General features: G+C 41.0%; 1 protein-coding gene across 1 annotated transcript in view; it reads left to right on the top strand.

Moving 5' to 3' along the window:
- Positions 1-705: 705 nt before the first annotated feature.
- LOC138258591 (tripartite motif-containing protein 54-like) overlaps positions 706-13,514 on the top strand; it is a 117,019-nt gene continuing 104,210 nt past the window's right edge. The window contains exons 1-2 of the mRNA XM_069205952.1: positions 706-790; positions 13,194-13,352. Of these exons, the coding sequence (XP_069062053.1) occupies positions 782-790; positions 13,194-13,352 (168 nt within the window). The 5' untranslated portion in view covers positions 706-781. The remainder of the gene's footprint in view (positions 791-13,193; positions 13,353-13,514) is intronic.

Genomic DNA, 13,514 nt, shown 5'->3' with positions numbered 1-13,514 from the left:
GAGGACCAAATTATGCGGCATGGTTGGCCAATTTTGTGGCAAGAAAAGTCCAGTTATGCATTTACAACGCCAATGGCTCTAACTCAAGCAAATGTGAGAACTATTGCATCGCAAATGCTTGTTTTTCTATCTGTAGAACGCCATGCTCGCATTTGAATGAAGGCAGTGCTACATAGGAAACGATGGTATTAGTATTACGTTTTAGAGTTTTGGGCGCGTGGCTCATTCTTCAACATTACATTGTACAGCATCCAACTTTGTGAAACAGTAAAAATAGGTGGAATATCAGAGCGAAGCTATATGGAGCAATAAAGCTATTTTACACTGCTTCAAGATTACTTTCAGTAATAAAGGCGCTCGCAATAGATCAGTAGTACCAACTTCACTTACTTAAAACACATCCGACTACGAAGGCGTCAAATGCTTTTTTGTAGTGACCGCTATCATTTTTTTAATTAAAATTTTTGAATAATTTAGAGTGGAACAGAGAAACTCCCCTAAATAATTTCGGAGTAGCAATAGTATAATTTCTTAAACTAAAGTTAGGGAGGCCACTTAAGGATGTCACATTGGGCCTTCCAAAGAATGCTATTCGCTTGAAACAGAAGCATTAACAAGAGGAATGATATGTTTAACTTAAGCCGTACATCTAAACTATATTGAATCATCTTCTTAGACACAAAGAAAGGACTACAGTAAACACATGCCGATTTCAACAGTCAGCAGCACGGTTAGGAGGCGTGCAGGATGCCGAGTACTGTGAACGGGTTCGGGTTCTGGAATGTGGAAGGTTCGTGTAGTTGGCGGGGTTTGTTGTTGCGGGTCTCTAGGGAGACTATGTGCATTTTTCCTCCCTGCACGGCGCGGGCAGCAATGGAGACGCTCGGGGTGGCGCTGTCCTGCCCCGTATGTCTGGATCTGTTTAAACCTCCTATATTGGTACTGGTCTGTTCCCACAACTTCTGCAAGGGCTGCGTTGAGGAGATCTTGTTCGGGCAAGACTGCGCGCACGTCAACGGAAACTTCTGCTGCCCAATTTGCAGAAAAGTAAGGGAGGAAGTGTCGGGTTGAAGAAAGCAGTTGAGCGTTTATAATTGAATGTTTCTGAGAAGGGCCTTGCACTTGTGCAGTTAACTTGAAGCAGGTGCACAAGTCCTGAAAACGGTTCTGCTTAAAACAATGGCCTGTTATCTGTAGAATGCTTCTTTTGGCCAGAGTCTGGCGCCCCCAGGCGCCTTTTTTTTTGGCCAGAGTCTGGCGCCCCCAGGCGCCTTTTTTTTTGGGGGGGGGGGGGGGGGGGGGAGCTGGGGACTCTAAGAAGTATGTAAGTGAAGTGACATAGCAAGAAGTGACATAATATTTTAGGACCTCGCACATAAATTTAGCAGGATTATCATGAGTATATTAGAGCCCATTACTAGATTTAACAAATGAGATTTTGGGGCGGGGTTGTGACAAAAAAGTGATGCAACCCCGTTGAAAAACCGGGGCCTCCAATTATATATATATATTTTTTAAACTCTGCCACAAAGAAATTGGGTACAAGGAGACATTGGCAGTAAATCTGTTCTGCTTAATTGGTTCCACAAATGTTATGGGGTTAAAGCCACTGCTGCAGACACCTTTGCATGCCAATTAAACCTCAGGGAATAATAATAATGGTAAGATAACTCAGGAGGTTAATATCTTTGCTAGGAAGATCTGTGTTTTGTCTAGCTCAGTTGTAAATCAAAGTAGCATAGAGGGTAATATGTCTCCTGCAAAGCACATCATGTAACATCCAGATCACAGATTTTTTTTTTCTGAAGATGGATAAGTGGGTTATTGTTTTAACAGAGAGATCCTTTTGTTACTCACAATTCATAAATTGTAATCCTTCTAATATTGCAGAGTGAGCTATGAAGGACACTGTCTTATGTAACACAACCTGTACATTGATTTGCAAACATATGATTTATTGTCAATATATAACGTGTTCATGTGATGTAGACCGCTGTGACACTGCACATTGAGATGAGTAGCGCTGTGAAAGAAATAAAACAAATTAGTGGTACATACATTTTAATTTGTGTAAATACTGGGACAGAAAAATACATCTGACATTCTTGCAGTGCATGCATATCTATTATATACAGGTACTGAAAAAAGAAAAAAGCATGCCTCTCTTAAATGCTTGTGAAGTAATCAGCTGTGTGACTTTGTTTCCCGTCCATTGCATTTGCGTCTAGGTGTGAGGCTTCAGATAGGATACTCCACCAAAAGAAGCCCTGATGCCCACTTAATTTAATTTTTTCATGGGGCCTATCTGGAATTTAAAATCACAAAGCCCACCCTTCCTTCCCCCCACCTGCAGGTTGGTCCTCAGAACAAAAGTAGACAATGTGCACGTGCTGCTGAATGTGTCATGTGTCCCTGTGTATGAAAATTATACCAGGGCGAGTTCAGCATATTTCTGTAAGGCCCAACTTCTTGGCAGAGTAGATAGCTATGTAGAGAAAGGGTAGACACCATCTATCCATGTGTATCCTGGACTTTTGCCCTGCCTTTATTGAGGGTGGCAACCAGCAGTCGAAGTGCTTTAAAAAAAAAAAGTATGGGAACTGTGATGCTGCATGCAGTGAGGGCAGGCAGTGAGCATGGGGGTGCGATCAAAGGTGTGGCTAAAAAAACTAAATATTCTGAACATTTTTGTGGTCTTTCATCTTCAGGTAGCTACATATAAAATAGCACACAGCTTAAACAAAAACTACATTAAAAAAGTTGTTACTCAGTGTAAAATGCACTGTAGTACACTATGAAACCTCTTCGTTCATGGACTATGGAAGTCTGTGAGTAGCCAGAAAGCCACATATTTAAATCTTGGTTGGTGCAGTGGAGAGTAGTGATTTGTTTATTTGTGGTGCTAAGGTGTCACAGCCTGTGACAGAAAGCACTGTGAAAATGTAAGTCATTATTTCAATCTTGCATTACGCACAGTATAAGGTAGACTGCTACAAAATGTGCAAAAAGGTTTAAGATAAAATGGTGCTTCAAAACTGTACATTTTAGTGATAGCCAGACTGGGCTAAATGATTTGTTTTTACATTATTGTCACGTCAACACCTGCAGGGGTTTTAAGCACTATATCGGTACATTTACAATTAAAAGCACACACTTCACAGTTCAATTGTTAACTTTTTGCACTTCTACTCAAAAAGAATAAATCTTTGTTATCACAAAGTTTTGAGTGATTTGATCTATTTAAGCCAGTACAAGCTCGGAAGCATCCTTTATATTTGCAGATTAACTTTTACATTTGCAGATCAACTCGTAGTGCACATTTGCATTTCTTTTAGGCAAGCAGGCAGTCTGGCAAGAAGGATTAGTTTAGATGTCCACCGGCTTCAGTTTCATAGCACAGGAGTCTCACCCAATGAAACTTCAGCTGTAGCATTGAAACTATCCGTCCAGGATGGTTGCCTTTTTACAAAAAGTAGGGGAACACTTTTTCATAAATCAAAGAAGTATGGGCATGTTGTGCCTCTCCCATCCTGACCACTTTGATCTCTGGCGGCAAATGATATGTGTTGTGGGTGGTAGCAGGATTCTCACTACAATACATATTGGTTAGGAGGAGGCATGCAAAGTAGTGGGGGTATTGTAAAACTGGAAGAGAAAATGGGCCCTGGGGGCACCAAATAAAATTGGTCCTCATTAGTGAATTAGATAGCTAGAAAAATGGCCCATAGCAAATTGGGTTAGTTTTGAACTTGTAAAGACACACTGCAAGTGTTCTGCATGGTATGGAAGACTGCATTAATCTGAGCTTGATACAGGCAATGTTTGTTTTAATATTAGGGTAACACCTGCCAAGCAGACCATAGCACCACCCCACAGACATAAAACAACAGGCTGACACACTGACCTGTCAGACTGTCTGATTGCCCTAGAGGCTTAGAGAGGATTCGATTATTTAGTGCTTTGTCTTCATTACATAAATATTCTTTTCACTAACAAAGATTCAAGGATAACTGATTGTTAAACACTACTGTTCAAAGTACTTTCTTTAACTTCTGGAATGCTTGAGTATTTAGCAGTAGGTTATTTGAGGCTGCTCGATGAGAACGCTCTACCTTTAGGAAAGTAGTGTACAGAATGGTCAAAGTGATTGGTGCCACAGGTGTCAAATGTTGTCATGTCAATTACAACATCTTCAGTAAATCTTGTATTTTTAACCAGTGGCATGATGCTCTCTCTGATTTTTCAGCTCACGACTTCGTAAACGGAAAAAAGTACAATCATGCAATGGTCTTTAAGCTAAAAATGCAGAAATCACCAGATTAGTACCAGTAATATTCATTACTCTCAGTGCTACTTATCATCATCCCAGTCATTATCTGTGAGGTGAATCTCTCCTCTGAGAACGGAAACATCATGAGTACTGAAAATGCATGCTGTGCTCACCCTATGCTGGGTTCTATAAGTGGACCTACATTCCTCTATGACTCCCATCCTCGTCCCACAAAATCAAGATCAGTACATGAATATTGATGCAAAATAGTGAACCAAACTAACTGATAGTGCACACTCTAAAAAAAATGATGAAATTCACAATGCAGTATACATTCTTGCAAAACTAGGGACACCTGAAACAAAATTATCCTTATTATCCATAACTTTCTGTAAAATTATAATTCCTCACAAAGCATGCTCCAAGGCCAGTGTCCCTACTCTACATATCTACTGAAATGGAACGCCATGTATTTTTAACTAAGAGACAGAGCCACCTTCTTTTGAACATCCTTGCATTTTTTCCAGAATAGACTCATCTCGTTCTGCATAAGCCTTTGCATTGGTTGACTTAATCCACATATTTTAAATAATTTTAAATGCCTTTGTATCTCCCCTTGACAAGACGAAGGTTACTAAAAATGATCTGAATTTGCTAGAACTGTCAAGATTAATTGAAAAAGCTCTTTTAACATCAATCATTTGTAATTAACTTTCCTCACCGGAAGTAGGTGAAGAAAAGAAAGATGGAAGGAGTGTCCCCTGTGAAATATGAAAAGAAGAATAACCTTAGAAATGAGAAAAGGATCAGGGTTTACAGTTAGCATCCTCAAAAAGTCTCAAACAAGCTTTTCGGAAAGCTTTATGTCTCATCTTTAAAATTTGAGTGCGGAGCTATTGGCTTTGTCGGGAAAGATTTAGAAAAAAGTGAAAGAAAAACAAATTTAAAATACTGGAGAAAAACAAACACATATGTAGTATGTACATAGTTTGTGGAATTTAGAATAGTAAGAGTAGAATCTATGGGGAGGAATGGAGTGTGAGGTGGCGAGAGGAGCTGTAAGAAGCTGGCAGTTGGATGGGGCCTCTGTATCGGAATAAATAACTTTTATGAACCGTGCTCGGCATTGTCCTTATTGAAGATTATCTTCCTTATTGATGGATACATCATTTCACTGGCGACGGAGGATGGGATGAATTGTTTTTCTTAAACATCGAGTACAACCTACTTTGCATTCACTGAAAACTGAGGCCTCAACAGGAGGATTACGAGGTCGCACGAGAGTAACTGAGAGGTGATTTTCCAGCAGTATTTGTTGTGAACAACATACCCACGTGAGCAACCTATTTTTATTCAATACTGCTAACTTAGAAGAAACGTTTATTCTCTCAGACTGCGTTTTTCTTCGAGCGTTTCCATGGAAAATGACTTGAGCCGCATTACAGCTGCGCCGTCTTCATTTCCATGACGACCAGTATTAGCGTCACAGGAGGCGCTCAGCTGTGTTTACTTACTTAATATTCGTGTTTGATTCGACCTACTCGCACGCATATGAGTTACCATAACAACGTTAACAGCGTCCTCCTGAAGACATGAAGAATTGTACTGAAGCTTCTCAATCACGACGATCACTACGGTTAACGCGAAGATTTGAGCAGCAGTCAACCATTTCCAAGTTCACCTTCTCTCACATGTGCAAGGAAATAAATGAAAAGTAAATACAAATTAAATTAAATCAATCTTTAAGGAGGAGACTTTAAAATAACCTATGGAAGTCAAATATATTTTTTTCTTTCTCTTTTGAGTCTGGACTCATTTTGTGATCTACTATATACTTGATGCAGAATGTTACTGCGCCCATGATTGTTTCTAGCTCTACCAGGAGATTCACCTATCAAATGGCAAAAGTGGAAGAAAGTCTTTGAAAGACATTCCAGGGTATGTGGTGAATCACTTAGTGTGGAAAGGAAAACTGCTTTACTCTTACATTGCCTAGGCCCGGAAGGACAGGAATTATTTGATAATCTTCCAGACATAATTAATGAAAATCTGAATGAATATGAAACTTGCGTGGAAAAGTTGGATAGACATCATATTCCCAAAGTTAGTACAATACTTGAGAGATATCATTTTGGAAAACGGAACCAAGAGGAAAATCAATCTGTTGAAGGCTATGTTACAGCGCTAAGAAAATTAGCCTCATCTTGCAAGTTTGGAACCTTGACAGAGGAAAGAATAAGAGATCAATTTATGCTAGGCTGTAACATAAAAAAAGTGAAGGATGAAATTTGGCAGAAAGATGACCCTTTGCTAGAAGAAGTGTTAATCTTGGCTATAAAGATTGAACATTCTCTCATGTGTGTAGAAATAATCAAAAAGGAAGAATGCAAAAATGATACTGTGTAAGTGATCAAAACTCTTACTGAAAGAAAAGAAAAACAAGAAGGGCAGACTTATAAAAAGGAAAGAAGAGGTGTTTTTCAAGGGAAATGTTTTCGTTGTGGCAGACAAGGCCACGTGGCCAACGACAAGAACTGCCCAGCTATTAAGGTGACATACAGTTTGTGCAAGAAAAAAAGGCCATTACTCCAGTGTGTGCAGAACAAGGAGTGGAAAAGGCAATGTTTTTGAAGTTAAGGATGATTTGGATGTTGAGGATGGTGATGACTTTGTATGTGGTCAAATAATTCTCCAGGTTGGAGATGAAGGAAGGAAAGGTCCCATTGATGAAGTCATGGTAGATGGGGAGGAAACTAGAGTGTTGTTCGATTCCGGAGCAAAGATCACAATCGTTTCAAAAGAATTTAATATGGGAAAACTAAGGAACAAAGTTAAGTTGTTTAAACCGGATATCACACCGTATGCCTATGGTGGTGAACCCATCAAACTCCACGGATACTTTTGAGGTTTGCTTGAGTATAGACACAAATTCACAAATGCAAAGATTTACATCTCAAAGAAAGGTGACACTGTACTCAGTTGGTTCCATCAGAAGGACTTGGGAGTCATTCTCGATCCCAATGGTAATCCACCTGTGAGGATAAAGGATCAAGTCGTTATCAATACAATTGTGGATCAAGGAGTAACAGTTAATCAACAAACTGTGGACAAAGATGAGTTTGTTATGAGACTAAAAGCAAGAGCTCCTTTGGTGTTTCAAGAGAAATTGGGGTGTCTCCACCACTACGTTCATCATATTTGTCTGAAAGAAGTGGCAAAGCCTATATGCAGCAAAGTTTGTGGTGTACCTGTAGCCTTACGTGGAGAAATGAAATTGGAACTGGAGAGGCTGCAGAAGGAAGGGGTCATAGAGGAAGTTGAGGGAACCGAATGGTTGGCTCCTGTAGTTGCAGCCAGGAAACCGAATGGGAGTCTGCGTTTATGTGTGGACTTAAGGGAACTGAATAAGAATGTAATTGTGGATAGGTATCCCATACCCAATATTTCAGATATGTTGTTATTACTGCAGGGTGCAAAGGTGTTTTCAACTGTAGATTTAATATCAGCATATCATCAGATTAGATTGACCGAGGAATCTAAAGATCTCACCGCTTTCATCACGGCTTTTGGAACTTTTAGGTATACCAGGCTACCATTCGGTTTAGTATCTGCAGCCTCGGTATTCCAACAGGTTATGTAAAAAGTATTAAAGGATTTGGATGGCGTGAGGGTGTATCAAGATGATGTTTTGGTTTTTGGGAAAGATGATATTCAACATGAAGAGAGGGTCATTTGTGTGTTGGAAAGGATGGAAGAATGTGGGTTGACTGTCAAGATGGAGAAGTGCAAGTTTCGTAGAAAATCAATAGAGTATTTGGGTCATACGATAACTGGTGAGGACATACCCCCAAAAAAGGAACTAGTAAATGCAATTGAGAAGTTACAATCACCATCTTATAAGGAGGAACTTATGAAATTCTTTGGTATGGCTGAATTTTACGGTAAATTTGTGAAGGGTTTTGCGGAAAGATGTGTGAATATGAGAAAGTTATTACGGAAAGGTGTGGAATGTGTGTGGAACAAGGTGTGTGAAAGCAAATTTAGAGAGATAAAAGAGCAATTGGTTAAAGCTCCCAAGTTGAGAAATTTTAACCCCAATCTGCCGTCGGTCTTAATTACTGATGCAAGTGCAAAAGGTTTGGGGGCTGTATTACAACAAAGTGATCATGAGGACGAAAAAGTAGTTTTGTTTTTATCACGAGCCTTAAGGGATGCAGAATTGAACTATTCGGTTATCGAGAGGGAGGCGCTTGCAGTGCATTGGGCTGTGAAGAAGCTTAAGAATTTGTTGTGAGGAAGCAAATTCGAGGTAAGGACCGATCATAAGCCTCTAAGTGAGATTTATAAGAAAAAAGGGGTGGATGCGGTATCTAGCAGAATCACGAAATGAGTGGTGTCATTGCAAGATTATGAGTTCAATATTAAGTATATTCCAGGGGCACAAAATAAGGTAGCTGACACGCTTTCAAGATTAGTGCAGGTAGGTGAGTTGGAGGACGAGAATGAAGTAGATGTGGATGCCGAAATGGTGTGTGAGATTGAGGAGAGTGGGCTTGATGAAAGTGTTGTGACAAAGGAAAGATGGCGAAAAGAATGTGAGTGGGATAGCACAATGGTGGAAGTGGTGTCCTTAATAAAGAAAGGTTGGGAAAACAGGAATGAAGGGAGTTGTGAAACACAAAAGTTTTGGTATGTATTGAGAATGGACCAGGAACAATTATGCAGCAGTGTTGGGCCACGTCACAGCTTGGACTCTCATAGATTAATCAATTTTATTGTTCTTGAATACATGTCCACTTCTGCATATGGATATATGATACATTAAAAACCAGCATAATGAGAAGAAATATGACCTCAGTTGTTTATATGTACTGGTAGCTGAATTTAGTGTGATTTCTCACATGCCAAACCAGTAGCATTTGTGCTTTTATGGCAATGGAAGTATTGTGCCCCCTGAATTCCCAGGTGCTACTGAGTAGCAAATCTAGCTGCTTAAAGTGAGTTCAGGTAATCACTGTTATGCATATGCCACATGTGAATGTGGTACATTATCACATCTGATCAAAGCTGAGTCTGTAGACTAGTGGCAGGGGTGAGTGGAGGACCCCCAGAAAGCTGGCAGGTTTGCCAGTGCTTCAATGTCTGACCTAGGCACTTGCAAAAACCTGGCAAACCCCAAACCCTTTCTCATTGCAGGAGCATGGATTTTTGTTATTGGAGTCTATTGTTCAAAAAAGCTAAAGTGCTATTGGGCCCTCCTTTGCTACCATTGTCATCTACTCCCTCTGTTGGATCTGGCCCTTTTGCAGGGTTATCCCCAAACAGTTTACCTCCTTCCTCCTATTTCTTCTGACCTGTTTTTGTTGGCTTTAGAAATCTGGCCACTTTACCACTGATAACCAGTGCTAAAGTGCAAATGCTCTCAGCCTAAAATGTACTGGTGATTGTTTTTCTCATGACTGGCATATTTGATTTAATAGTAAGTCCCTAGTATAGTGCATCAATGGTGCCCAGGGCCTGTAAATCAAATGCCTTGATTGTGCCACCCACATGAGTAGCCCTGCAAACATGTCTCAGGCCTGCCACCGCAGTCCCTGTGTGCAGTTTTAAACTGCCACTTCAACCTGGCAAGGGCACCTGCTTGCCAGGCCCAAACCTCCCTTTTACTACATGTACTTCACCCCTAAAGGAGGCCCAAGGCAGCCCCATGGGCACGGTGCACTGTATTTAAAAGGTAGGACATGTACTGGTGTGTTTTACATGTCCTGATAGTGAAGTACACTATTGCAAGGACTATCTCTCCCATAGGGTAATTTTGGGATTGCCTTGAAATATCTTTTAAGTGTAATTTCCCATTGGGAGCAGATATAGATGTGGAGTTTTGGGGTCTCTGAACTCACAATTTAAAAATATAACTTTTGGTGAAGTTGGTTTTTGAATTGTAAGTTTTGAAAATGCCACTTTTAGAAAGTGGGCATTTTCTTGCCTAACCATTCTGTGCCTATGCCTGTGTGGGGAATAAACATCTGGGTTAGGATGACAGTTGGGCTGTTTGTGAATTTATTCTAGACAGTCTCACAGGGAGAGCTGATGTGTGCCCCGCATTTTCTGATGGGTGAAGCTGACACTTGCAGCTGTACAGGGATATGCCTGTCCTCACACAAAGCAGTCTCCAGCCTCCTGGAGTGTGTCTGGGGCCATGGCAGGGAAAGGCATGGTCTTGTGCACTACATAGACTTTTCTTTGAAGTTAGCCTACTTCAAAACCAGAAATGGGTACCAGTACTGGACCTCTGACACCACATAGGTAGAATCCTTCTGTACTGAGGACATTCTGCCAGGAAGAAGAGCTGGATGCTGTAGGAGGGACTGCCACTCTGCATGTTGCTTTGCTGTGCTGGCCTGCTGCTTGCTGCTTCAGTCCTGGGAGTGAAAGGACTGGACTTTGCTTTCTATATCTTGCTTCCAAAGGTTCTCCAAAGGCTTGGATTGAGCTTGCCTCCTATTAGGAAGTCTCAAGGTCATCAAAGACTTCATCTACCAGCAACTGGGCTCCTTTGCTGGGAGTCCAGACTTGCCAAGTGGTACCAAATGCAGTCCTTGGGCCCTTGGAAGTGGGCTCTGGTGCATCCTAAAGGAAACCAAGCACATTGACTCCAGAGCAACTTTGGAACTGGCACCGATGTCCAACTCTGTGCCCCTGCCTGCACCGGAGAAGTGGTTTCTGCTGAGTGCAACGACTGCGACCTGCAACACAGGCCTGATGCCGCCACAATGCCTCAGAAGTCCTGACACAGTGTGAGTCCTAAGTGCCATGTCACTGACGTCTGTGACGTCTGTGACACCCGACTCCACCTCAGCACCCGTGGCCAAGTGGTATGATCATGACACCACAAATTTGATGCCTTGCCTATTGACCCTCAGGATTCATCGACCCTGCCGGGTCGTAAGGAGCCAAAACCTCACCACCAGTGCTGCATCACCTCCCCTGCACTCGTAAGGAACTAACGCCTCACCTCCCCTGCCTAGCAGTAAAGAACCAATGCCTCACTTACCCAGCAGCAGTAAGGAACCAACGCCGCACCCGCTCCAACAACGCATCACATCCCCAACTCTGTGGAATGTCTTTGTTTCCTCATCGTTTTTCAAGGTACTGTACGTGACTGGCCCGCACTCCCTCACGAATTGCCTTGGACTGTTAGGAACGACTCCATCAAGACACAGTGGTAGCCCAAGTTGGAGCTATTGTGTTTCAAAGAACTATATTACATTTTTTCTTTGAAAATTCGTATCTTTACTTGTGTATGTTGGATTTTTGTCTTTTGGGCTTGTTTTACTCATAAATACTGGCTATTTTTCTAAACTGGCGTGGAGTAACTTTTGTGGTGTTTTCACTGTGTTACTGTGTGTGTGTACAAATTCTTTACACATTGCCCCTGAGATAAGCCTGACTGCTCGTGCCAAGCTACCCAGGGGATGAGCAGGGGTTATCTTAGCTGGTGACTCCCTTACCCTGACTAGAGTGGCGGTCCCTACTTGTACAGGGTGCAAACCAATGCCAACTAGAGATCCCATTTCTAGCACCTTCTAATAGCTCATACCATGAATAAAGGTGCTAGTTCAAGTGGAAAGAAGTGCTTTAACATGGAGTGGAAATATGTAGGGCCACATGGCTGTGTATTTTGATGCTATGACTCTACAACTGCAGCTGTATGTCAATTGCCCTCCCATATTCAAAGTGATCCTCTGTGTCTATCTCACTCAATGCATAGATGATCAGAAATGAGACCATTGATATGCAACCTCTGCAAATGCGTCTCCTTGCCTCTGTTCCCAATTCTGTGCCCCATCATATCCCTTCTACCCCTGGTAGTACTCCAGATGTCCTCTTGACTGCCCTCAGAGCTTAGTGCTTCGATTGTCATGCAGTGCAGCAGTAAAGCCAGATCTGGCCAGTTGCAGGCTATGAAGCAGAATGCCAATACATGAGAAGAGAGACAGAGACACATAAATACAGTGGCAGACCATGAGCAGTGGAGCCAACATATCTGTGTGTGGGCATTTGTATGTATTGCGTCAGTGAATATACCCAGACCCCTCAAGGGAATTCCTTGGAAATTATTACCCCCCAGAATACCATGCTAATCTCTACTATATAATGGCTATACCTGCCATTGAAAAGCCCTCTACAGGATATAACAATACAGAATATGATGTGATATCTGGAATATGATATGAATACCTGGTATAGGTTAGTGGTACCTGGTCTATTATGTTGATTTGATGATGCTGCCGGGGCATATGAGGTTGAAGATGGGGAAAGGATGCAGGTCCTGGATACATACAATTATCATTATGATGGTTGTTCTTGGAAATGAGAAGTAGCATCTGTCTCTGTGGAGCAGTACTTAGAGGGTGAACTTGATAAAAGTGGCATGCTGATATCTGGGAGCAATTTTAATATATTTGCCGAAAAATGGAAGGCTTGCATGTGGAGTCAAAATTTATATTTTCAGAAAAAAAGTTAAGCAAACACTAGGGGAGAAAAGGTTTTTACTAAAATTGAAAAACTGTTATTTAGTTGCAACAGGTGGTTTGTTGCAGATATCTGACTGTGGGGGAGTTTTATTTCAAATCATCAGACACCCACCTTCAAAAGAGGGATAGTTGCCTCAGAGTTAATATTTGTAAAGCATATATTGAGTATTTGCAACACCCCACAGACAAAATGACCAGTGGAGGGTAAGTCGGTGTTTGGTAATTTTTATTTATATTGTCTTTGATATTAATTCTCCAATTGTAAAACTGTAGAATTTGTCTTAATGTTATATAATAAAGTCATATGAAAAATTAAAGACGCATATATTCTTGAGATAGACTCAGGTCCATTATTCTTGTTCTTTGGTAATTGATCTCCCCTGCAGGTTATTTACTTACGGTGCAGGGGTATTGATGGATTGCAAAGAAATATCTTGGTTGAAAATATTTTGGAAAAGTATAAAGAAGAACTTGCTAACATGCAAGCAAAAGAGGAAAACCAGCTTCTTCAAACCTGTGAGGAACATGGAGAAATTATGAATCTGGTATTAATTCATATATTTAGTCCTTATATGTCTTGTGAAAGCTACCACTGACTTGCGTATAATAAATGTTTTAAGCAAATGATAACATTTGTTTAACAATAACTATTTTTATGTACTATTTATTCTCAAGGATATGTCAGTTCTGTACGTTGCATTATTTGT

This window comes from Pleurodeles waltl, chromosome 9, assembly GCF_031143425.1.
Source record: "Pleurodeles waltl isolate 20211129_DDA chromosome 9, aPleWal1.hap1.20221129, whole genome shotgun sequence".
NCBI lineage: Eukaryota > Metazoa > Chordata > Amphibia > Caudata > Salamandridae > Pleurodeles > Pleurodeles waltl.
Note: the sequence above shows the minus strand (reverse complement) of the source record. Positions and strands in the feature narration are given on the sequence as shown.